Here is a 27,506-nt window from a genome sequence, read left to right as displayed (position 1 = left end):
GGGTTTTGGTGGTAGAATTATCAGAGTATTTGTAAAAACTTGTTATAATGTCACTTTATGAGAAATTTTTTTTTTAAAGAGACACATGGCCATACTGTTGCCTAACTACAGCACATAAAAGCTTCTCCAGAGCACACCAGAAGACTATTCACAGGGCACCAGCAGAGACCCCAGCAGCACCAGTACGAGAACCACACTCTTCCTAGCTACACGGTCTACAATAAAGGACAACCCCTCGGTACAGAACAGAGCTGCTTTTATAAGGCTGTCATTTGTTATTTGTTAGCATTGGCATACATACCACGTAAAAGGCAAACATTTTTTCAATTCATTAAACACTCTGTGGGAAAACCAATAAAATAAAATGTAGTCTAGAGAAATAATATTAAAGGTTCATCAGTGTCTGGATATAAGATATATCAAAAAGTTGTTACACCCACAAACTAAGAAAAAACTGGCCCAGCTTCAAAATGAAAGCAGTTATCTTTCTCCTTCTTTTAGTATGACATTTTTGCACAACTAGTTTTTCTGTTGTGTTTTAGTTTGTTTTTAATTTCAAAAAGCATTTTCAACCCATGTCCCTAATGAAGCTTGAAATTAACATGGCCTTTTCAATTCCTTCTTTGTGTGCCAGCATGAAACAGCCTCGATCTAGGAAACGTAACAAGGTAGAAGCAGGACAGTATTATAGAGCACCATTTCTTTTTTAAGCCTTGAAGCACTGTTAACATATGCTCAGGATTGATAGAAATGTGGCTGGCTCACTGCTCCATCTTCTCTGCTTAGACGGAGTGCTAAATGGCCCACAAGTCACTGAAATGTCCATTATATGTTATATGCTCTATAGTCAAAGATGCAGGTAGGGGGTGTGGAAAGCTGCTTCACCTTCATTGGGATAAAAATACTATCTTAAATAGAAAGAGGAAGGTAGGGATTTATTGCTATCCAGAAAGGTGAATTCATAAAGAATATGTGGATGACCATATCATAATTCTTCTACAGACATACCACACACAAACACACACGGTTTTCACATCTTGCTCCCTAGAAAAGGATAAGAAACCTAGAATCCAAGAATCATGCATTTTAGTCTTAATTCCACTTATTCCCTGACTGAAAAGTAACATACATTATCTAATTCACAGGATTAAACAGAAATAAACTATTCTCAGGGGCACCTGAGTGGCTCAGTCGTTAAGTGTCTGCCTTAGGCTCAGATGATCCCAGGGTTCTGGGATCAAGTCCCACATTGGGCTCTCTGCTCGGTGGAAGGCCTGCTTCTCCCTTTCCCACTCCCCTGCTTGTGTTTCCTCTCTCACTGTATCTCTGTCAAATGAATAAATAAAATCTTAAAAAAAAAAAGAAAGAAACTATTCTAAAACACTAAAATGCTCCATTATTACTGAATAAACAACAAAAGAAAGGTAACAAGAAGAGAGTTCAGGAAAAGAAAAGTGATTTAAAAAATAAAAATGTATGGACCTATTAGTGTTCACTTAATTTCAGGATAGAGTTCAATTCCAATTTTCTTGTTATTTCTTTTTACTTACCATGACAGGAGGCCCAAATTAGGAGGAGAAATCCCCTTCCCTTCTTCAGTGTCTGGCAAGACTTTCCTTTACACGTGGATCTTTAAAAAGGAAAAAAAGGGGGGGGGAGGAAAATTGGCAATCTTCCCCTATTTGGCCATATTTTAATTAAAGAACCACACATACATGGATCTGCAGACCTGACCAGAGTCACCCAAGAACAAGTTAAATATCACCCAGCCAATTTCCACTAGTTAAATCCAAACTCAATAATGCCTTTGTGAAAATCCTCATGGTCCTAACCTATTTGAGCAAAAATGCAGCAAAGACTCAAGTTTCTAACGTTGATAGTAGTGTGAAAAATGTTATAAACTTTCAATGAAATAATAAAGATTAAAACCAACCTGCAAATGCAAAAACAATATTCTTGTAATACAATTGGTTTTTTTAAAGATTTTATTTATTTGACAGAGAGAGAGAGAACACAAGTAAGCAAAGGGGCAGACAGAGGGAGAGAGAGAAGCAGGCTCTCCACCAACCAGGGAGCCCGATGTGGGGCCCGATCCCAGGACCCTGGAAGTCATGACCCATGCTGAAGGCAGCCGCCGAGCCCAGGCGCCCCTGTTCTTGTAATATTATAGGCTGTTTCTGTGCTTATCTATAAATTCAAAATGGATCTCCCTATCTGTGAGAACCAAACTGGCTCAGTAAGCAAAATATGAAAAAACTGCCTTATTGTCCCAATATTCTATGTTCATCTGAAAGTCACACAATAAAAAGGACTGAAATACTGATACATGATAATATGTGAACGAACTGTGAGAATATTATACTAAGTGAAAAAAGCCAGGCAAAAAAACCCCATTATTAAATACCATTTATATGAAATGTCCAGAACAGGTAAATCCATAAAGACAGAAAGCAGATTAGTGGTTGTCAGGGATTAGGCTGAAGAAGGTATAGGGTGTAACTGCTCATGGATACAAGGCATCTTTGTGGGGTAACAAAAATGTTCTGGAATTAGATAACAGTAATGTTTAGCACAACATTATATACATTCTAAAAATCCCTCAACTCTAAACTTTAAAAGGTAAGTTTCACGTGATGTGACTTATCACTCAATTTAAAAAAAAATGCAGTTAGGGGTGCCTGGCTGTCAATGGAGTGTGCAACTCTCTCTCAAGGTTGTGGGTTTGAGCCCCACACTGGGTGTAGAGATTACTTAAAAATAAAATCTTAAAGAAAATTTTTTTTAAATGTAAAGAGTGTGCATATAATCAAACTCTTCATAAAACACTAAAAATAATCTTACATCAAAAAAGTTTTGGAGCCAGTCCAGCAGAAATAAGCATTCTAGGCATCTACAGTATGGTCTCTAAAGACTAATTCCCACGGCAACTTAAGAAGTGTCAATGTTCTGTAATTTAAAAGATTAAATATTAATTTAAAAATTAAATATATACAAAAGCATTATTTGTATTAATTCTGAAGTATGTTTGTACATGCACAGAAAAATGATACACGAATTTTTTTCAATGGCTACCCCTCTAAGAAAGAGAAGTGGGAGCGGGGACTTTTAGTTTTTATACTTTTAGAATTTACATTTGTAATTAGGAAAATAAACTTTTACAAAGAAGTTTTTTTTTATTTGACAGAGAGAGATCACAAGCAGGCAGAGAGGCAGGCAGAGAGAGAGAGAGGGAAGCAGGCTCCCTGCTGAGCAGAGAGCCCGATGCGGGACTCGATCCCAGGACTCTGAGATCATGACCTGAGCCGAAGGCAGCGGCTTAACCCACTGAGCCACCCAGGCGCCCAAGAAGTTTTTTTTTAAAGAAACTTAGAATAACATTGCATAAAAGGTTTTCCATGTAATCTAAGGCTAAGTGTAAAGATAATGACCTGAAATATCAAAAGATATTTTTGACTGTATCAAAAATACAGTAAGAAATGAAAGGGCACCTGGGTGGCTCAGTTGGTTAAGCGTTGTGCCATATTACTAACTCTATGACCTTGAAAGCAAGTCATACTAACCTCTCTGAGCCTCTGTTTCTTCATCTATAAATAAAAATTAACAACTGCATGAAAGATGTGTGAGGGTTAAGGGATAATGCATATGGTGTGCTTAATATAATTACTAACATATAGAAATAAGCACCTTTTAAATCATTAAGATATTCCATTACAGACAAAGAACTTGGATAGGATAGTTCCCACCATGTCCTGTTTTATTAAATACACACACACACACACGTGTGTGTGTGCATACACAGTTACTCATTTTTGAACCATTCTTTTTAAAGACTTTACTTATTTGACAAAGAGAGAGAGAGAGAACGCAAGTGGAGAGAGGGACAGAAGGGGAGGGAGAAAGATTCCCTGCTGAGCAGGGAGCCTGGCTTGAGGCTCAATCCCAGGACCCTGAGGTCACGACCTGAGCTGAAGGCAGACACTTAACCAACTGAGCCACCCAGGTGCCCCTATTTCGGAACCATTTAATAGAGAGCTGGGGTGGTGCTTGGTGGTGCAGTCAGTTAAGCATCTGACTCTTGGTTTCAGCTCAGGTCATGAGCTCAGAGTCATGAGACTGAGCCCCACGTTGGACTCCACGCTCAGCACAGAATGTGCTTAAGACCCTCTCTCCCTCTGCCCCTCCCACCCTTCTCTCTCTCTTGCTCTAGAATAAATTTTTTTCAAAAAATGACAACTGGGGGCGCCTGGGTGGCTCAGTGGTTTGGGCCACTGCCTTCGGCTCGGGTCATGGTCTCGGGGTCCTGGGATCGAGTCCCGCATCGGGCTCTCTGCTCGGTAGGGAGCCTGCTTCCCTCTCACTCTCTCTGCTTGCCTCTCTGCCTACTTGTGATCTCTCTCTGTCAAATAAATAAATAAAATCTTTAAAAAAAAAAAAATGACAACTGAGCCTGAGTGGCTCAGTTGTTTGGGCAGCTGCCTTCAGCTTGGGTCATGATCCTGGAGTCCTGGGATCGAGTCCCACATCGGGCCCCCTGCTCAGTGGGAAGTCTGCTTCTCCTGCTGACCTCTCTCCTCTCATGCTCGCTCTCTTTCATTGTCTCTCTCTACCTCTCAAATAAATAAATATTTTTTTAAAATGACAGCTGTATAAACCATGCCTCTGTACTCCTTATTACTTTAGTATATACTTCCTAAGAACAAAAATAATCTTAAATAATCACAGTATTAGTTTTAAAATTTAGAAGTTTAACACTGATTTAGTACATTAACCTACCTTCTGTATTACAATCTGCTCAACTTAACCAATTTCATACCTCATATTAATTTTTTCCCTCAACAGAGGATCCAGTCTAGGATCACATACTGAATCTAGTTGTCCTATCTCGGGTCTCTTTTAATCTGTGACCCATATTATATTAATTCAAATAATGTTTCCTGGCATCAAAATTAATTCAATAATCTCACATCTTTCCCTCCAAACCTAGACCATGTTTCTTAAGAATGTAATATTTTTTAAAACGTAACACTTTAAGAGCACCTAGAATGGCTCAGTTGGTTGGGCATCTACCTTCAGCTTGGGTTGTGATACCAGGGTCCTGAGATCCGGCCTCGAATAGGGCTCCCTGCTCTGCAGGAAGCCTGCTTCTCCCTCTGCCCACCCCTCCACCGCCTCTGTCTCTCATGAATAAATTTTTAAAATCTTGAAAAAAAATACTTTAATTCACTGTTTGCAAATACAGGTATTAGATGCTTTATCAAGTCAATAATGATTCTAAAAATAAAAATCAACGAACACTTACATTACTATGGCAATGTAAAAATTAAACCCGCAGAGCCAAGTAATATATTAGGATTACACTTCCTTCTTTAAAGGTCTAATACAGACCCACTGGGCCAAATGAAGGATAAGATTCTTATTCCAAGCATCAAAGTCAAATGATTGCTCTTTTCTTAATATATGCATGAGAATCTGACATCTAGGATCTGCAGGCTTCTCTGGGCTCTATCGTCAGTACCACCCATGCAACTTCCGAGAAATCTTAACAAAAGTAAAATATCATTTCATCTTCCTAGTGAACATGGTATCTCATCTTCCAGGCACCTGTAAAGGAGAAATTACCCAATTTTTTTCTCAATAACTAAAACTTACACTCACAAACAGTAACTCAACTGCAACTCAGACTATAAGGTCACAGATTATATGTATCATATAAACCCTTCATTATACAGAAAGAACAAAAAAAAAAACAGTACCCTGAATCAACAAGATTATAACTAATCCCTACTAAATTAAAAATTAGATTATAATTTCCTAAATTAAACAAATGGCACAAAATCTATTCTCCTTTATTCTTATCAAACACACACTCACCCCCACCAAAAACAAAAATCTTACTTAAAATCAAATTATAGTGGAACTCCTATATCCCAGAACTCTGGAAATGTCTGTGAATTGAAAATTCAAATATGAGCATAGTTTTTGCCTTCAAGGTGTTCACAATCTCACGGGAACTAATAAGGCAGAATGTGAAAAGAGATGCAGAACTAGAACTCCATGAGGATGCAAAAGACAGAAATAGAGGGACGCCTGGGTGGCTCAGTTGGTTAAGCCGCTGCCTTCGGCTCAGGTCATGATCCCAGGGTCCTGGGATCGAGTCCCACATCGGGCTCCTTGCTCGGCAGGGAGCCTGCTTTGCCCTCTGCCTCTGCCTGCAACTCTGTCTGCCTGTGCTCGCTCGCGCTCTGTCTCTCTCTAATAAATAAATTAAATCTTAAAAAAAAAAAGACAGAAATAGATTCTGGTCTGGGCACTCAAGGAAGGCTTTTTGGAACAACTGAGCTTTTTAATAGTTGAGCCAGTCAGATTCTGAGCTACTGAGACAGAGGGAACAGGAATGGCACAGAAAAGAATGAGACCCCCCCCTCCCCCAAAAAGCATACTGGAGAATACTCAAGGGAAAATAGGTCAATGTGGCTACAGCAAAAGGTGCCCCTAGGTGTATGGGGAAATGTTTAAAGCCTACTTGTCAAGAGCCTAAAATGTCATGGTAATGAGCTTGATCCTTATTCTGGAGGCAATGTCAAGCTAAAGGCTGCAAAACAAAGTATTGATATGGATCTAAAAAGTTAAAACTAAAACAACAAATTCTCTTTTCAATAGAATTAGATTATAATTTCATAAATTAAACAGATGGCAGAAACAAGAGGCAGTAATGAAGACTGAAAAAGTCATAGATACACACTAGTCTATGAAAAGAACAAGGATTAATAACCACATTGGGAACAAGATTAAAATTTTTAGAACTTTTCTTCTTAAATGTCACATTAGTACTACTATTTCTAATGATGAAACATTTTTATATAGATATGTAACAGGAAAACTCAAAACAAGAATCATTTTAATGTAAAAGAATTCCATGTTGTTAAGAACTGTCAACTCCATAAACAAAATATTAGGGGTCCAACTCATTTAATCTCAACTTAAATACAAAGTTTCCAAATATAGTATACTGTATTATGGCAAATTATATATTGAAAAAATAATCTGCCTTGAGCCCTCATATTTAGAGATTTAACATTAAAGTAAACATGTAAGAGCTCATCTAAAGGGGCGCCTGGGTGGCTCAGTGGGTTAAAACCTCTACCTTCAACTCAGGTCATGATCCCAGGGTGCTGGGATCCAGCCCCACATCAGCATTGGGCTCTCTGCTCAGCGGGGAGCCTGCTTCCCCCCACCTCTTTCTCTCTGCCTGCCTCTCTGCCTACCTGTGATCTCTTTCACATAAATAAATAAAATCTTTGCGGGGGAGGGGAAAAAAATATTTTTTTTAAAAAGAGCTCATCTAAATAACTATGTACATGGACAAAGAGACCCGCCCCCCACAATTAATCTGTAAATTAGTTTCTGCTGCTCAAAACAGCACACAGTGGGGGGAGGGGTACGACAAACTTACCAAGTGAAGTTTGTCCCAAGAACTTTCTCTATTAGAAGGTTTCACAAGTCAATCTGCAAAAGAAAAACCAATAGTTTTACAAACATCCTAAGAATCAAGTTAAGCCACTTAAAGGTCTCCACAAGACTTTTCTCTACAAGTTAGAAGGCTGTGACATTATTTTTTTAAATTGTTTGTTGACTATTTAGTCAACAACAGAATTTAGAGTGCTTAATTGCCCAAAATGAGCCCAGTCAGGCCTCACGATGCCTTTAGAAATTACAGAACTATTCAGACAACTATTCCAACAACCTACAGATACTCCTATATATGGGTTTTTCCTCAATCAACATCATTTCTGATGGTTTCTCAGCTAAACCTTTGCCACTACATGAACCAGTACTTTAAGAAAAGACGATCGTATGTCTAGAATTAAGACTTGGTAACATAAGGTGTTTTGTACACACAACTGGCTTCTACCAAGGATTTTTTAAAAGATTTTATTTATTTGTTAGAGAGACACAGAAAGGAGAGAGAGAGTACAAGCAGGGAGAGCAGTGGGCAGAGGGAAAGGAGGCACCCCAGTGAACAAGGAGACAGATGCAGGACTAGATCCCAGGACCCCAGGATCATGACCTGAGTGGAAGGCAGACGCTTAACCAACTGAGTGATCCAGGCATTCCTACCAAGGGATCTTTTATGTGTAAGAAAAAAAATCAAGGTGGAAGGAGTATGATCTAAACACAAATAAATTTTATTACAACTAGGCACCAATCTGATATTTACAAAGATAAAATACCTAACTGATTTTTTTTTTTTTTAAAGATTTATTTGAGAGAGAGAGAGAGAAAGAAAGAGACTGCAACATCAGGGGTAGGGGCAGAGGAAGAGAGAGAGAGAATCTTAGGCAGACTCCCTGCTGAGCACTCCCCCGAGCCCAGGTGCCCCATAACAGGATTCCTTTGTAATGATTTCTCTCAGTATTTGCAGACAACTCATTCTTTTGGGCTGTTACAGGACATGAAGTCACAAACAAAACTGTGTAAAATATTAAAATCTTAAAGGAACCAGTCAACATAGCACATTAGATCCATAACTTCCAGAAAAACAATTTTAATGGGGTAAGAACCAAAAAAGGGAGGCTAAATATGCAATAATAAAGTGTTTTAACCATTTTACAAGAAGGATTTTTGTTTGTCTCCCATAACATCTAATTTAAATTTTATAACTCAGAGGCCATATTAACCACATACTATATGGGAAATAAAGCTGTTAATAATTTACAACTTGAGATACAAACCATATTAAGTATCAAGTTTAGTCTTTTGTTGTTGTTGTTTAAAGATTTTATTTATTTGAGAGACAGCGGGCAAGCACAAGTAGGCAGAGTGGCAGGTAGAGGAAGAGGGAGAAGCAGGCTCTCCACTGAGCAGGGAGCCCAACGCAGGGCTTGATCCCACTGGGATCATGACTTCAGCCAAAGTCATAAGTTTCAACTTAACCAACTGAGCCACCCAGGCACTCCTCAAGTTTAGTCTTATTGTTTTAAAAGGTACAACACAATACAGAAGAAAAGCTGGAGGTCTGTAAATCTGCAGGACCTTTTCTTGCTAGAATGTAATTTTTGCTAAGCATTTAAATACTAAAATACATATTTTAATTTCTTCCTTTTAAGTTATGTCAGTAGGTACATTATACTATGATTTTTTAAAGATTTTATTTATTTGAGGGCGCCTGGGTGGCTCAGTGGGTTAAGCCGCTGCCTTCGGCTCAGGTCATGATCTCAGGGTCCTGGGATCGAGTCCCGCATCAGGCTCTCTGCTCAGCAGGGAGCCTGCTTCCCTCTCTCTCTCTCTCTGCCTGCCTCTCTATCTACTTATGATCTCTCCCTGTCAAATAAATAAATAAAATATTAAAAAAAAAAAAGATTTTATTTATTTGAGAGAGAGAGCACAAGCAGAGGGAAAAGGGAGAGGGAGAGGGAGAAGCAGGTTCCCTGCTGAGCAGGACCCTGAGACCATGACCTGAACCAAAGGCAGATGCTTAACCAACTAAGCCACCTAGAGACCCACTACCTAAGACTTTTACTTTAGGATATAAAGAATTGCTTGTTAAGAAGAACTGCTTGGTCTCTTTGTCTTTGACTTTACAAAAAAAAAAAAAAAAGATGAAATAATGTATGTCAAGACACATTTCACATAAAAAGTATTACAAACAAAAAATGATGAAACACAGCTCATTGTAACTCAGCAAGTTTCAGGATACTACCAGGTTAACTGCCCAGTGACATGCATGTGCTCAGAGTTCAGGGGAGAACAGCGCAGGGAGACTTCACAGCAGATGAAGACTCTTAACTGGGTTTTATAGACTGGATGGGATCTAAATAAAGAGAAAAAAAGGATAGGGATAATTCAAGACAGAATAGCTATTAATACCACAGTAGGAAGAAAACATGACATTTTTGAGAAATAGAGGTCAGAATATCAAGAGAGAGTTCAAGAAGAGAAGACTAGAAAGGCAGGACACAACTGTGGGCCTTCAATGCCAGGGTAAGGAGTCAGATTTAATTCAATGAGAGGCAGGCACGAAATCAAGAGCTTTATAAACAGGAAAAACCACAAAAGTGGTGGTGTTACAATAACAGCAAGCAGCAAGCAGAATGGTCTGGAGGGGAAAATTGACTTAGGATGTTTGTGGGCTGGTAGTTCATATATAAATTGCGAACAGCCTAATATCTCAACTGTAGCAGAGGAAATGCAGGGGAAAACATCAAAGTGAGTAAAAGCATTAACTTCCTGAGCTTAGTAATTGATTAGAAATGGGAGAAAAAGAGGCAGAGCAAATTGTCAAAGGTAACTCCAAAATGTTAATGCCTGGGGTGAGTGGAAAAAGGACAGTATCATTAAGAAATGAAAGGTAGGATGCCTAGCTGGCTCAGTCAGAAAAGCATGCAACTCTTGATCTTGGGGTCATGAGTTTGAGCCCCACACAGGGTATAAAGATTACTTAAAAATAAATAAACTTAAAAGAAAAAAAAAGAAAGAAAGAAATGGAAGGTAGTTCCAAGGAAGCAATGTCAAGTAGATGTATATCCAGCAGGTGGAAGGTGGAGGGATTAAATTCAAGAGACAGGTCAAGTCTAGGGGTAATAATGAATTGATTTAATTCAAGGTGCTAAATTTAATTCAAGGAAATCACCATATCTACTATAAAAATCATTTGACATGTTTTAAGATACTGGATAATTTTTTTAAAGATTTTATTTATTTATTTGACAGAGATCACAAGTAGGCAGAGAGGCAGGCAGAGAGAGAGGGGGAAGCAGGCTCCCTGCTGAGCAGAGAGCCCAACGTGGGGCTCGATCCCAGAACCCTGAGATCATGACCCGAGCCGAAGGCAGAGGCTTTAAACCACTGAGCCACCGGGGCGCCTGGGTGGCTCAGTGGGTTAAGCCGCTGCCTTCGGCTCGGGTCATGATCTCAGGGTCCTGGGATCGAGCCCCACGTTGGGCTCTCTGCTCAGCGGAGAGCCTGCTTCCCTTCCTCTCTCTCTGCCTGCCTCTCTTGTGATTTCTCTCTGGTCAAATAAATAAATAAAATCTTTTAAAAATAAATAAATAAATAAACCACTGAGCCACCAAGGCGCCTCTTAAGTTACTTGATAATTTATTCTGTCAAACATATAAGAAGTCCATCAATACAGAAATGTTTGTGTACAGTTTTCACAGGGTGTAAAGTTCCAAGAGACAGACCAAACAACAGGCAGTTTAAACAAGAAGGTTCAGGCAGGTCTACTTCAACGCTGGCAACGACTCTTCTTCCCAACAACTACAATCAAAGAACTACTTGGTTGGAAACAAGTATGTCATTGTGAAATACTGCCAACATCAACAACAACAACAACAACAAAAACTGCCCACGCCTCTTAGGACTATTTGCCAGATAAAGGCCATGCAGAGGTGAGTCTGAAAGAAGCTCTCTGGTGCCATAAGCTACCTGCCAGTGACAGCAGCAGATATCCTATGATACAGTCATGTATACACATGCCTCACAGAGTAACAGCACTTAGGTTTGGGTGACACTGAATATAAACTGAATATATTTAAAGAAGTACCAGGTGGCTCAAGTCTATTAAGTGCCTGCCTTTGGCTAGCTTCATGATCCCAGGGTCCAGGGATCCAGCCCAGCCTCGGGCTCCCTGCTCAAGGGGGACTCTGCTTATCTCTACCTTTCTCTCTCCCCCTCTAACCCTCCCCGTGCTCCCTCTCTCTCTCTCTCAAATAAATAAAATCTATTTTTTCCCCTAAAAGTCGGGGGGCAGGGGGAGGAACAACAAACGAATGAATAGACGGGCCCCATTAGCTTCAATGGGGCAAAGAGGCACACCAATCTGGGCCTTTTATATAATAAAAGAATTCAAACCACAAAAACTAACCAGATTGAAATAAAAGGCATCCAAACTGTCAAAATAGAAGTCAAACTCTCACTCTTTTCAAATGATATGATACTTTATGTGGAAAACCCAAAAGATTCCACCCCAAAACTGCTGAAACCCATACAGGAATTCAGTAAAGTGTCAGGATATAAAATCAATGCACAGAAATTTCTATATACCACCAACAAGATAGATAAAAGAGAAATTAAGGAGTCGATCCCATTTACAACTGCACCCAAAACCATAAAATACCTAGGAATAAATCTAACCAAAGAGGAAACAATCTGTAGTCAGTAAACTATAGAATACTTGTGGAAGAAATTGAGGAAGACACAAAGAAATGGAAAAACGTTCCATGCTCATGGATTGGAAGAACAAATATTGTGAAAATGTCTATGCTACCTAAAGCAATCTACACATTTAATGCAATCCCTATCAAAATACCATCAACTTTTTTCAAAGAAATGGAACAAATAATCCTAAAATTTATATGGAACCAGAAAAGACTTCAAACAGCTAGAGGAATGTTGAAAAAGAAAACCAATGCCGGTGGCATCACAATTCCAGACTTCAAGCTCTATTCTAATCATCTATCCAATCATCAAGACAGTATGGTACTGGCACAAACACAGACACATAGATCAATGGAACAGAACAGAGAGCCCAGAAATAGACCCTCAACTCTACGGTCAACTTATCTTCGACAACGCAGGAAAGAATGTCCAATGGAAAAAAAAAACAGCCTCTTCAACAAATGATGTTGGTAAAATTGGACAGCCTAATGCAAAAGAATGTAACTGGACCATTTCCTTACATCACACACGAAAACAGACTCAAAATGGATGAAAGACCTCAATGTGAGAAAGGAATCCATCAAAATTCTTGAGAACACAGGCAGCCACATGTTCCACTTCAGCCGCAGCAACTTCTTCCTAGAAACACTGCCAAAGGCAAGGGAAGCAAGGGCAAAAATGAACTGTGGGGACTTCATCAAGATCAAAAGCTTTTGCACAGTAAAGAAACAGTCAACAAAACCAAAAGACAACTAACAGAATGGGAGAAAATATTTGCAAATGACATATCAGATAACGGGCTGGTATCCAAAATCTATAAAGAACTTAACCAAACTCAACACCCAAAGAACAAATAATCCAAGAAATGGGCAGAAGACATGAACAGACGTTTCTGCAAAGAAGACATCCAAATGGCCAAGAGACACATGAAAATGTTCAACATCACTTGGCATCAGGGAAATACAAATCAAAACCACAGGGAGGTACCACCTCACACCAGTCAGAATGGCTAAAATGAACAAGTCAGGAAACAACAGATGATGGCAAGGATGCAGTGTTGGTGGGAATGCAAGCCAGTGCAGCCACTCTGAAAAGCAGTACGGAGGTTCCTCAAAAAGTTGAAAATAGAGCTACCCTACGACCCAGCAATTGCACTACTGGGTATTTACCCCAAAGATTCAAATGTAGTGATCCGAAGGGGCACATGCACCCCAATGTTTGTAGCAGCAAGGTCCACAACAGCCAAACTATGGAAAGAGCCCATCAACAGATGACTGGATAAAGAAGATGTGGCATCCACATGCACGCACGCGCGCAAACACACACGGGAATGTTATGCAGCCATCAAAAAATGAAATCTTGCCACATGCAATGATGTGGATGGAAAGAGAGGGTATTACACAAAGCAAAATAAGTCAATCAGAGAAAGAAAATTATATGATCTCACGGATATGAAGAATTTGAGAAACAAGACACAGGATCATAGGAAATGGAGGGAAAAATGAAAGAAGATGAAACCAGAGAGGGAGACAAACCATATAAGCCTCTTAATCTCAGGAAACAAACTGAGGGTTGCTGGATTGGAGGGAGGGTGGAAGGGACGGGATGGCTGGGTAATGGACATTGGGGAGGGTATGTGCTATTGTAAGTGCTTTGAATTATGTAAAACTAATGAATCACAGACCTGTACTCCTGAAACAAATATTGTATTATATGTTAATTTTAAAAAAACTAAACAGATTGAATCAATTCATGAGAAATGAAGAGACTCAGGCCAGGCATCTTAAAATGTTGGGTGGGGAAAATTAGGCACAGGTAGCTAAAGCAGCACTTTTTTGACTAGTGTACATTTTAACTTAAAAAAAAATTGTAAAAAGGACTATTTTACATATTCCTGTCTCACTTTCAAATGCCGAGTAATTAAAAGTTGAAAACTTTGAGAAGGCAACACTGAATAATTTTAAAGGAATCTTTTATTTTCACTGGATGTCAAAGAAATGCTTTTTCTTAGACATGCACTGCATATTAAGAAACAGATTCACAGCAAAATTTGAGTGTGGAGGCAACATAAAATAATTCAGAGATGTTAACTATTAAGTGGCTTTCCAACTGCTACTACTTTAGGCAAGTTTTTACAGTTTCTTCATGTTTCCTTATAACTTTCCTAATAACTTTTCAAATATCTGATGGATGGTATGACCTTCCTATACTAGGACGCTGCATGCTGGGTGGGATTATTCCATGGTGGAGAGATGATTTAAACACCAACGCTTATCAGTTGAATAAAACTACTATGGCTATGGGACCCCTCGGTGGCTCAGCGGGTAAAACCTCTGCCTTCAGCTCAGGTCATGATCTCAGGGTCCTGGGATCGAACCCCGCATCGGGCTCTCTGCTAGTCAGGGAGCCTGCTTCCCCCCTTTCTGCCTACTTGTGATCTCTCTCTCTGTCAAATAAATAAATAAAATCTTTTTTTTTCTTTTTTTTGACAGACAGATCACGAGCAGGCAGAGAGAGAGAGGAGGAAGCAGGCTCCCCGCTGAGCAGAGAGCCCGATGCAGGGCTCAATCCCAGAACCCTGGGATCATGACCTGAGCTGAAGGCAGGCTTTAACCCACTGAGCCACCCAGGCGCCCCTAAATAAATAAAATCTTAAAAAAAAAAAAAAAGCCCTACCATGGTCTCGTCTTATTCCTTGAATAGAAGCCCAAACCTCAGGTTTTCTAAAACCTTTGCTGCTGAAGTCAACTATAAATAAAAACAGAAACAGAGTTCAAAAAGCATGCCTGCATACAATGAAGGTTCATTTATTTGACAAATATTTGGGAGTGATAGGCACAATTCTAGGCACTGGGGATTGTTGCAGATATGAACAAAACAAAGTTCCTATCCTTAAGGGAGAAGCAACTTTTTTTTATTAACCTATAATGTATTATTTGCCCCAGGGGTACAGGTCTCTGAATCATCAGGCTTACACATTTCACATAGCACTCACCATAGCTCTCCCCCACAATGTCCATAACCCAGCCACCCTATCCCGACCCCCACACCCCCCAGCAATCTTCAGTTTGTTTTGTGAGATTAAGAGTCTCTTATGGTTTGTCCAGGAGCTGCAATTTTTGTGTCAACTGTACTATTCTCACATGGCTGAATGCCCTCAGTGTGACTTTTCTCCCCTACCTATTAGGTCTATGCTCTAAAAAAGATAAAAAGAAAAGTAAATATAAAATTGAGTTAGTGACCTTGTTCAGTGAAATCGCTAAACAAGATGATGAGAGAGAAAGATGGAGGGACTGACTCTACATGTCTTTTCTATCCCTTTGGAAACACTAAGTAATGTCTGTGAGTTTTGAGAGATCCAGATGCAAATTCATGATCTGGCATTCCTCTGCCAGCTGTAGAGCACAGATAAGTAGCTAAAATATTATCATTTCCTAACCAAAAAACAACCATCTTCTCCTTGAAAAACAAAAACCCAGTAAAAGTTGCCAGAAACTGTCACTTAAACTCCATGTTGCAATCACATTTCTGTATCAAGAGCCTTTCACTGGTAATAAGTCTCTTGAACCAGCAACACTTAAGATAATGTTCAAAATAACAAAAAAGCTCTGTTTCAAGAGATAACCACCAAAGATCAATCTTATATAATCTGTGACTACACTAGTGGTACAGAGTGTGGTTCAATCTATATTCTACATACATAGGTGTATGTATGTATGCACGTATGTATATATATGGGAATGAGGGGATTAAGGGTGGGACAAATTCTGCAAATATCCCACAAAGGAGGTTCTGCAATACCCAGAATTTCAAACACTTGGGTTAGTGATCAATACTCAAAATCACTGGGTGTCACTTAAGTGGCTGAAACACTGACAGTTGCTTTTCCAAAAGTGGACCTCAAATGTGAGAAATCAAAAGCAAGTAATTATGCTCTAGCACTTTTAGACAAAGTTTGGTTGCACTTCAGATGAACATTACTGCTTTTCCCATCTCAAGTAGGCAAAAGGAAGCCCCAACCATGTTCTCAGAAAAGATTAACTATGATCAAACCAATTTTAGCAAATTTGATTTGTATCTTTATTTTTTTAAACATTTTATTTGAGTGGGGAGGGAGAGGGAGAGCATGAGCGGGGGGGGGGGGGGGGGGGGGGGGGCAGCGAGGAGGGGTGAGAAGCAGACTCCCTGCTGAGCAGGGAGCCATGTGGGACTTGATCCTAAGACCCCAGGATTATAACCTGAGCCAAAGGCAGATGTCCAACCAACTGAGCCACCAGGGTACCCTGATTTGTACCTTTTTTTTTTTTTTTTGGATTTGTACCTTTTTAAAAATCATTTAATATACAAGTATTTTCCTTTTTTTTTTTTTTTTTAAGATTTTATTTATTTACTTGTCAGAGATCACAAGTAGGCAGAAAGGCAGAGAGAGGGGGAAGCAGGCTCCCTGCTGAGCTCAATCCCAGGACTCTGGGACCATGACCTGAGCTGAAAGCAGAGACTTTAAACCAGGCACCCCAAGTATTTTTCTTTTAAACTTAATCCTTATACAACAGGGTAGGTAAGGGGGGGGAACATAAATCCTGACATGATGTCTTGGTGAAGATATTTTCTGATGGTGAGCAGAAAAGATAAAAATCACGGATCACAGTGGCGCCTGAGTGGCTCAGTTGGTTGAGTAACCAACTCTTGGTTTCACCTCAGCTCATTATCTCACAGGTCAGAAGATCGAGCCCCACCTTGGCTCAGTGCTCAATGGGAGTCTACATGAAGGTTGCTCCCTCTGCCCTGCCCCAAACTCACATGCGTGGTGCTCTATCTCTAAAATAATCTTAAAAATGAACAAACAAAAACCATGGATCACATACTATCTCCTAAAAAGGATAAAAATCAAATAATTTTAAGAATGCAAAGTTTTTTAGTGTTCTGGCTTGCTCTTTATTATGACTTCTGTAACAGAACACATTCACTTCATACTACTCAGATATATTACTAATAGTACTCTAAGGAATGTCTATGTGTAATCTATAATGTAATTTTCTGACTCCATGTCCTCCATGAGAAAGAAATCACATGGTAGGCATTTTATTCCTGAAATTAAGAATTTAATTTTATAAGGCAGCATTTAAGTTCATCACCTTAAATGAAACATTCCCCACTGCCTAAGAAAGACAAAAACCCTTATAATTTAACAGAAAACAGAAGAAATACTTAAGTCTTGGATGTTAAGAGGACAGAAAATCCAGGTATTCAAATCACTAGAAATTAACTGTATTTTTAAAGCCAAGCAGATCATTTTATTTAAGTGCTGGAGATAGTTCAATATTTATAATCACTACACAAAGATCACAAAGACTAGCTGCCATGTCAGAAAAATGTTTCCTAACTTCTCTTTGACTAGTTCTGAGGTGTACCTTTGAGATTTAACATAAGGCAAATTCCTGCACACATATTAATGTCCTGCTACTTGCTCCCAGTTAATCTCTGATAAAGCGGAAGGAAGTTAACTTTGTTTCCTCTTGCACCTCTCCTTTCTTCTCCCCTACCTTGCCCCCATATCAGAGCTCTCACTGGCACTGCTTAGGTCAATGTCCTATTTAAAAGAAAGAGAAAAACATCCTGATTTCTGATCTACAGCTCCCCATAGAAATTTAAATTTTCTTAATTATAATTTCCCCCTTAACATATTATATGATTCTCTCTTAACATGAGATTATAGACTCTGTCCCTGCTTCCTATTGTCCAAAGAATAAAATTTTAAGGGCATTTTTTGGGGACAAAACACCTAAATGACCAATCCCTATAAAGATAAGCAGTTTTATAATAGGGTCTCAAAGAGTTTTTAAAAGCTACAGGGCACCTGGTGGCTCAGTTGTTAAGATTCTGCCTTCGGTTCAAGTCGTGATCCCAAGGTCCTGGGATCGAGCCCCAAATCGGGCTCCCTGCTCAGCAGGAAGCCTGCTTCTCCCTCTCCTACTTCCCTTGCTTGTGTTCCCTCTCTGGCTGTCTCTCTGTGTCAAATAAATAAATAAAATCTTTGAAAATAAATAAATAAGTGCTTAAATTATCAATTCCTGTTTCTTACATACTCAATAGAAAAAGAAAACTAAGGGTGCCTATTTGGCTCAGTGGGTTGAAGTCTCTGCCTTCGGCTCAGGTCATGATCTCAGGGTCCTGGGATCAAGGCCTGCATCAGGCTCTCTGCTCAGCCGGGAGCCTGTTTCCCCCCCCCACCCCGCCCGGACCTCTGCCTGCCTCTCTGCCTGCTTGTGATCTCTGTCAAATAAATAAATAAAATCTTCCAAAAAAAAAAAGAAAGAAAGAAAGAAAACTAATCAAATGAGACAGGCAGCAAAAACCAAAAATGCAATTTAAAAAAAGGCAACTAAAAAACAGGCAAAATTCAACACACCGATGTCATTTTGAAACTTGCAGATTTACACATCTTATTCTAATAGGCTTTCCTCAGGGCCCTGCCCTAAAGGAACAAAAACAGAATCTCCAAACCCCACCCTTTTTACACCAATCCTCCCCACTCACAGCTGCATAAGAAGTTTCTTTTCTAGAAAGACAAACAACGAAATTTGAAGGTCAATTTACCATGGGAACTCAACAGTGTGCCCCTGTGTAAATGAGCATGATTTTCCTGTTTTGCCTAAGTACTTGAGATGTTTAACGCCAATTCCAGGAAAAATGTAGTAAACTACAAAAAAAAAAAAAAAAAAAAAAACCTAATCAGTATTCCAAACCCAGCTAATCTGCGTATTGCTTATTAGGCTATTAATATTATATTTAGGAATGTTAATATTCCTCTCCCAGTCTGTAAACAGACTGTCCAAAGCTCTGGTTCTTTCCACTCAGTTTTATGTAGAGTTAAGAGCATCAAAATGGATAAGGAGCAAGGAGTGCCTGGTTGGCTAGGTCAGTTAAGCATCTGCCTTGGGCTCAAGTCATGATCTCAGGGCCCTGGGAAGGAGCCCTAAGGTGGGCTCCCTGTTCAATGGGGAGTCTGCTTCTCCCATTCCCTCTGCCCCCTCCCCTGACTCATGCACGAGCTCTCTCAAACTAATAAAGAAAGAAAAACTTTTTTAAAAAATGGACAAAGAACAGAAAACTGAATGAAAATGCAAATCCATCTTTTAGGCTTACAACGTAAGAAACAGATTTGAATTTTTAGCTGCTGTATTCACAATTAAAAACTGTCCAATTCCGCTAGCCAAAAGGTACACCCAAGAGGAAAGAAACAAAATTCAAATTATAAAGGTTATGTGCAATGAAAAGAATCCACTCTTCTACTGGCCTAGTTAAAATTAATATTCCGGCAATGAGGTAGGGGGCTACTCATATTTTTTAAGGCAAGCCAATAAAAACCCAAACAACCTCCAGTAACCACACACTACAACGCAGGCTGTGTTTTAAATGGCAAGGTCAAATACCTACCCCCCCACCTTTTTTTAAGATTTTATTTATTTACTTGACAGACAGAGATCACAAGTAGGCACAGAGGCAGGCAGAGAGAGAGAGAGAGAGGAGGAGGAAGCAGGCTCCTGGCCCAGCAGAGAGCCCGACTAGGGGCTCGATCCCAGGATCCTGAGATCATGACCTGAGCCGAAAGCCGAAGGCAGAAGCTTTAACCCACTAAGCCACCCAGGTGCCCCAAATCCTACCCTTTTGAAGCCATTCTCAATTACTAAATAGCCAAAAGACCAGAAATTGTTTGTCAGAACACCATCTTCTTAAGACCATCCTTTTAAGACAATTCAACAGAACGCGGAGAGAAAGACCCACACTTTTTTTTTTTTTAAGATTTTTATTTATTTGACAGACAGAGATCACAAACAGGCAGAGAGGCAGGCAGAGAGAGAGGAAGGGAAACAGGCTCCCTGCTGAGCAGAGAGCCTAACACGGGGCTCAATCCCAGGACCCTGGGATCATGACCAGAACTGAAGGCAGAGGCTTTAACCCACTGAGCCACCCAGGCGCCCCAAGACCCACACTTTTAAACTAGTAACATTTATCTCATGTAAACAGAGGACAACATGTCACTGCCATCCAAATAAATATAGGAAGGAAAAAACCTTTCAGCTAAAGTCAAAAAGTAAATTCCTCAACATTTTTTTTTAAGGATTTTGTTTATTTATTTATTTGACAGAGAGAGAAAGAGAAAGCGATCACAAGTAGGCGGGGGAAGCAGGCTCCCTGCTAAGCAGAGAACCCGATGAGGGACTCAATCTCAGGACCCTGAGGATCATGCCCTGAGCCAAAAGCAGAGGCTTAACACACTGAGCCACCAAGGCACCCCATCATTGACATGCTTTAAACAAAAGGAGGGCAAAAGTACTCTAAACTAATAAGAAATGAGCTCTTAAGCAAAAGAGATTTCTCCCTTTTTGGTTTTAAGTAACTACACTTAAAATAACCACTCTAAAAACTCAAGTCATGGGTTCATACTGAAGACAAAAATCCTTAAACTATCATTTTGCTTAACCCATTAATGGGGAGCAGGGTGTAATAAAAAAGCATACTGGCTTAAATAACTTCTATTTATACTAAACATATTAAAATAACAGGTAAAATATTCTCTAAAACAAGATGAAAAACTTCTCAAACATACAACCTACTCTAAACCTATCCTGTACAAATTACGGAATATTCCAAGTATATTGCTTATACATCACAAACTTAAGTACTATTCAATTCAACATGAAAAAAACAATCTGGGCGCCTGGGTGGCTCAGTCGTTAAGCGTCCGCCTTCGGCTCAGGTCATGATCTCAGGATCCTGGGATTGAGTCCCGCATCCGTGGGAAGCCTGCTTCTCCATCTCCCACTCCCCCGCTTGTGTTCCCTCTTTCACTGTGTCACTGTCAAATAAATTTTAAAAATCTTAAAAAAGAAAAAAACAATTCACATAAATCATTCAAATTCTCAAGTTTCCAATAAGCGTGTGGACGTAACAATTAAAAATAACATCACACCTCCAAGGTCCATCAGCACCACACAGTTTCTTACATTTTTCAACCTGAAAATAGTCAGAGGAACCAATGTCTCAAAAAGGCAGAAAGAATAATGTGTTTATATAGCTCTCTGGTAAACAGCAGGCCTATGACTAAACAACCCATTGTGTACTACTGTTTTCAATCAGGCCACTTACATATGCTAAAATGCAAAGAAACAGAGGACCTTAGAGCTTATCTTTTTTCTTTTCTATTGATTTACACCCTCAATATTTAACCCAAACCCTACATTCTACAGCATACAGTTTTATTTTCAATTACCAGTGTTTTCATTAAGTGGTATACAGGCCATTAGGATATTTGAGATGACTTAAATGGAATATGAATACCTTAAAAAAAATGTATTGGGGCGCCTGGGTGGCTCAGTGGGTTAAAGCCTCTGCCTTCGGCTCAGGTCATGATCCCAGGGTCCTGGGATCGAGCCCCGCATCAGTCTCTCTGCTCGGTGGGGAGCCTGCTTCCCCTCCTCTCTGCCCGCTTCTGCCTACTTGTGATCTCTGTCTGTCAAATAAATGAATGAAATCTTAGGGGGAAAAAAATGTATTTATGCACTGAAAAAAATTTTGCATTTCCTTGACTCTGATGCCATTAAATTCAAAGCACACTATTAAACTTACACACCCCTAAGAAAGAAACTCCGATTCAACTATAACATGCCACTGATTTTAAGATGTATTCCCATTTAGCATACAGATATTGAAAAAAAATCATGCAGGTAATATATTAATGAGAGATCTAGGTGATTAAAAGTCAGAACCCATTCATAAGGAGACCTGACCAGGGCCACATGTAACAACAGTGTCTCGTCCTTCCCCCCCACAAAAGATAAACCTAAGGTTTCTGCTACCACCAGAGTTCCCGCACCTTCCCCAACCCCAGCGACTATTACTAGCACAGTACCACAGCGTACAGGGTCTCCCCTGAACTGTCACTGGAGCACATATCCTAACTCTACATATCCTTAACAGAAATCTATCATCAGCCTCCATCCCCTCCCCCCACCATTCCTTCTTTCTTAATACTCCACTGAAAATCTTGGTAGGCCTAGGACTTCAAAGCTAGCAATCATTTGACTATTTCCAATAACAAAATCTGATGCCAACTCTTACTGCTCTTCCTGAAATGCTCAATTTCCATATTTCCATTCCATGAGACTAGTATCACCACCATTTGGTCTAGCTAACTGATTCTCAAACATTTGAATTAAATTTATGTAGATCTTAGTTACGTAAGAAACAAAACAACCAGTTACAAATGAAGTCACAAAAGAACTGGTTCTGGTCAGTTCCTCTTTTAACATCACCTGACAAATCCAATCTGATCAACAGAAGTTTTACTAAAACATCCTTGCTCAAAAAAATATGCCCTATGACATTTATATCCAAAACGAACAACTTGAAGGTGCTTTAAATTTTCCATCCATGAGTTTTCGTCACTACTATTACCTCCGCTTAATTTACTCATACTGCTTTAACTATCTGGTTAAATACTATGTATCCTTCAATTCTTCCTGGAAAACAAAGCTTTCACTGTGAAAGCTTCCCTGCAGAGTTCACGAGCACTTTCAATATAAATATAGCTCTATTTTATAATACCAAATATCACTATGATTATTTACATTTCTGTATGTTCTACTAGACAGATTATGATTTTATATATAAGGTCATTTTACATTTTCCATTAACAATGGAACCCAATGACCTTACACTATGCATTAATGAGAGACACTACAGTATAGCTTATTAGGTAAGATCACAGATTCTAGAATCAAACTATTCTAGATAGGAATTTTGACTCTAAACTTACTTGGGTCAGTCTGGGAAGTTCATGAAGTTTCCTCATCTGTAAAATGGAGATAACATTAGAAGAGTTACTGCACAAGTATCTTCAAACCAAATGAATACTAATTCTGACAAGGACAAGAAACATGCTCAATAACTACCTTCTGAATTTAAAAAAAAAAAAAAAACATAATTTAGGTAAATACAAGAAATAAACCATGGCCTTCTATTTAGCACCCATGTCCATTTAAAACCTCTACATTCTAGTTCTTACCATAAATCCAACAATTCTACCTGCCTGTCTTCATATCGAATAAGGCCTTATAATGGCCTTATTTCCAACATGCATTTTAACTTTCATATGCATTATAAACTTTCAAAGTCCAAAATAAAATAGTAGTATGTGATTTTTGCTGAAGCAAAAATTCTAGTAGCCATTTGACACTTAAGAAGAAATCACTTAACTGAGTGAGCCAAGCAACATTAACTGCTATTCTTTACGCACAATCAACACATGAACTCTCATGGTACCAATCATTATAGTTGTTAAGATCTAATGCATCCATCTCAACAATAAGGTCTTCCCAAAATGAGGCCCTTTTCTCTCAAACAACCAGGTCCACCTCAAATGAGGATCTTACTGTTCCCCTCTAGGACATTCTATATTCATTCCAAATTCCTTGCCGTTGTTTATGTTGTTTCCTATACACAGACTGGGCTTTTTACCACGAAACAGATCATCAGAGCTCTTCTAGTATTTTAGACCACTAAACTTTTACTGCATTTTTGCAGGTACACATGATTTAGCATTTAGTATCTTTTACCAAATTCTACTTCTCCACCTTTTCCAAATTCTTCTCTCTCCTTCCCTCTTTCTGTCTCCCTCAAAACACACACAGTTTGCAAGTTCCCTCAAGGGCTAATCAAAATGCTTTGATTAGTTAATGAAATAATATTTATCTCTCTTTAAGGGTTGGGGATAAATCATAAAAAATTTTCTCATAAACAATTCAATAGCTATAGGTGATAATGCTATAGGTGAGGTGCTCTCTACTTTCATGTTCCAACATTAAGCTAAAAATAGGTAATACGCGATCATAATTAATGGTATAATGTTGTCTGACTAACACATAAAGACTTCTTGAAGTGACTAAGAACTTGGTAATAGCTGCAATATCAGTCCTGAACTGGTATTAATAAAAATGTCACTTTTGAAAAAAAAAATGCCACGTATGTATAAAATAATGGTTTTTGTAAAGATAAAAAACACTGCTTCAAGATAAGGATATGGAATATAAAAGTGACAGCAAGAGGGAAGTGGCTTTAATCTCTTTGACTTCTTTGAAGCCATCATAAAAAAGCAGGAGTTCAAGATCAAGCCATTCCTAGAAAATCCTTTCTACATTCCATTCCTTTGTGTAATAATTTTGCTTCTCCTCTGAAAACTGAATTCCTTCTCTGTCCTTTTCTCAACTTTTCCTGAATTAACAAAGGAAGAGCAGACAGGTTCACAAATTGGTGAGTCTACACAGTTCCTTCCAACCTGAAGCCAATATAATTTTTCAATTGTATATATTTAACAATTTCTGAGAACTGACAAAGAATCTGAATGGTACTGCATCCACATGAATAGCTAACTCTATAGCACCAGAAAGCAATGGTAAAATATTGGGCATGGTACTTAGAAAAAACAAAGCCAATTTTAATTTTTTAATAATGCTGGGTTTTGTTTTTGTTTTACAGTGACAGCAAGAACAGGGAGAGAAAATGTTATAAGTATAATCTCATATTAATGGGCCAACTGAGACCAACTCTTAAGGATGTGTTAAGCAGGGGCTCCTGGGTGGCTCACTAGGTTAAGCATCTCAGGTCATGATCTCTGAGTTCTGGAATGGAGCCCTGCATCGAGCTTCCTGCTCAGCAAGAGTATTACAGTTACAGTTTTAGCTCTTAAATTTAGGTCTTTGATTCTCAATTACCCAGATATATGAAATCACAAATATCATGCTTTCAAATCCATACTTTTTTTATAGTTTAAGTATTAGATGAGACTTAACAGACTCTGTGCTATGGACATAGACACAGATACGCAAGATGTTAATTTATGACCTGCAATTTTGAAACAAGTGTAAATAGGTAAACTGATATACCCATACAATGGAATACCATGCTCTTCTAAGCAAAGGAGTGGGTGAATGTCGATTGCACCCAGGTTGACCAAATTATAGCCTATTCCCTCAACCACATGATCCAAGAAGAAAAACACAATCTTTCTCCTTTCGCGCTTGGCTGGCTCAGTAGGTAAACATGCAACTCTTTATCTCAGGATCTTGAGCCCAATCCCCACATTGGGCATAGAGATTACTTTAAAAAAAAAAAAAAAAAAAAAGGGGGCGCCTGGGTGGCTCAGTGGATTAAGCCGCTGCCTTCGGCTCAGGTCATGATCTCAGGGTCCTGGGATCGAGCCCCGCATCGGGCTCTCTGCTCTGCAGGGAGACTGCTTCCTCCTCTCTCTCTGCCTGCCTCTCTGCCTACTTGTGATCTCTCTCTCTGTCAAATAAATAAATAAAATCTTTAAAAAAAAAAAAAAAACCCTCTTCTTCTAGAATCAAGGTTTCCAAGCTGTGTGCTAAGGCACCTTGAGGGTACCACAGTAAATTCACAGGGGCACTACAGGGAATCTTAAGTTTCTTGAGGGAAATAGCAGTAACTGACGTATGTGAACCACACAAACAACGATCTAAGGTCATTCATAATTTCAAAAGTAGCTCAAAAAAATTCCTTTCAATACTTGAGAAACGGGGGTTTTAAGCAAGTTGCTATGATAAAACCCAAGTATCATATAAAAATCAGTGCCAAAAAGGAAAAAAAGCTGGAATGCCTGATTCCAAGGTTTGAGAATTTGTATAGCACCCAAAAGGCACACATATTAAAATTAAAATGTTTTCTTTCAAATATATATATTAATTTTTCAAGTAGCTAAATTGTTAGGAATTAAACACTTAAGCTGTTTGGTCCAAACTACTTAATAAATGGAAATATTACTATTTCTTTTGGTGAAGGGGCACAGTGGAAAATATTACTGAGTCACCAAAAGGAAGAAGAGACTCTTTTCACCATGAGCCAGAAGAAGCCTGAGAGAAATCACAGCAAAGCCCAGCGAGATGCCAAACTAGAATAATTAAGACACTGTACCCCCAATTCCAAGTCCTCTATCTGGCCGTCACAATTCAATTATATGAACTGCTTCAGTATCCTGCCAATAAAGCCATACCTTCTTCTACTTAAGCTCTCTTCAGTTTGTCACCAGCAACCAACAGTCCTGAATAACAAAATCAGATGATCCACATATTCAGCCTGATTTCCTTAATAAAATCATAAATGTATACCAGGTTGTTTTTTTAAACAACCAAAGAGGCAGAGTTAGGACATTACTATAACTCAAATACAAATCATCCCATTTACTATGTCCTATATTAACTGAATACAAAATAACTCCTATTGGATATTGCATGCTGAGACAAAATTTAGTTTTTGAAGTTTTATAGACTTATTTATTTGAGAGAAAGAGAGCATGTGCGAAGGGGGAGGGGCAGAGGGAGAGAGAGAAGCATACTCTGAGCAGGGAGCCCAAGTGGGGCTCAATCAGCCCCAGGATGCTGGGATCACGAGCCGAAGGCAGCTGCTTAACAGACTGAGAGACCCAGGCACGCTTAAAGTTTCTTTTGTTGTTGTTGTTGTTTTTGAGATTTTATTTATTCCACAGAGAGAGAGAGTGAGAGAAAGAACACAAGCAGGGGGAGAGGAGAAGCAGGCTTCCCACTGAGCAGAGAGCCGATGCGGGGCTCAATCCCAGCACCGCAAAGGCAAGGCAGACACTGAACCACTGAACCATCCAGGTGCCCCTATAGATTTCTTCTTGAAAAAAACCTCATTAAGCTTTCACAGCATGGTAATACAAACTAAACTATACCACGCTTTTTTCTTTCACACCAAGATTACAAATTAGATATTTTCTAAGTAATCTAAAGCTCTAATATACTTAAAATTACAGCTTCAAAGAAGAAAAGTAAAATACTCTATTTTATGAATATTACAAGAAGTCATCAAACATTTTCTTAAATAATATGTAAAACAATGCATTTCCAGAAATTAACATGGATCTTGTATTAATTTTGATTTCTGGAGAAATCTTTTATTATAAATCAAAGGCAATAGTGATTTTAGCAATGAGCACAACTAATAGTTCATTCATTGTAACTGTTAAACAGATGTTTATTTCAGTCAGAGATAAAAGTAAACCTTTCCAAAAATGAGAAAACCCAGAAATATACCAATGGAAAATGGCAACTACAGCTAATCTTTATGTTCTGTGATAAAGCACTTATACAGATCTACTGCAAATAAAATTTTATCAGAAAAAAAAGTAACCACTGGCTGGCTAGCACTCAACTTTTTTTTTTTTACCTGTTCACTGAGTATTCTGCCTTGCTCACAAGACCCTAACAATTAACTTATTCCTCAATGAATGTCACTTTACCATCATATAAAGA

The 27,506-nt window shown here is 38.9% G+C and overlaps 1 protein-coding gene across 15 annotated transcripts in view; it reads right to left on the bottom strand.

Moving 5' to 3' along the window:
• Positions 1-27,506, bottom strand: part of MTMR3 (myotubularin related protein 3) — a 139,484-nt gene that overhangs the window by 54,427 nt on the left and 57,551 nt on the right. For 8 of the 15 annotated variants that reach the window (XM_046025560.1, XM_046025569.1, XM_046025570.1 and 5 more), the window contains exons 2-3: positions 7,454-7,506; positions 1,551-1,630 (exon numbers count right to left, since the gene is read on the bottom strand). In XM_046025560.1, the coding sequence (XP_045881516.1) occupies positions 1,551-1,553 (3 nt within the window). In that variant the 5' untranslated portion in view covers positions 1,554-1,630; positions 7,454-7,506. Of the gene's footprint in view, positions 1-1,550; positions 1,631-5,299; positions 5,343-5,385; positions 5,602-7,453; positions 7,507-22,978; positions 23,015-26,227; positions 26,276-27,506 lie in introns of those variants that run through there. The other 7 variants (XM_046025561.1, XM_046025562.1, XM_046025563.1 and 4 more) reach the window with 6 other exon arrangements.

The sequence above is a fragment of the Meles meles genome, chromosome 12 (assembly GCF_922984935.1).
Source record: "Meles meles chromosome 12, mMelMel3.1 paternal haplotype, whole genome shotgun sequence".
In the NCBI taxonomy this organism is placed as follows: Eukaryota; Metazoa; Chordata; class Mammalia; order Carnivora; family Mustelidae; genus Meles; species Meles meles.
Note: the sequence above shows the minus strand (reverse complement) of the source record. Positions and strands in the feature narration are given on the sequence as shown.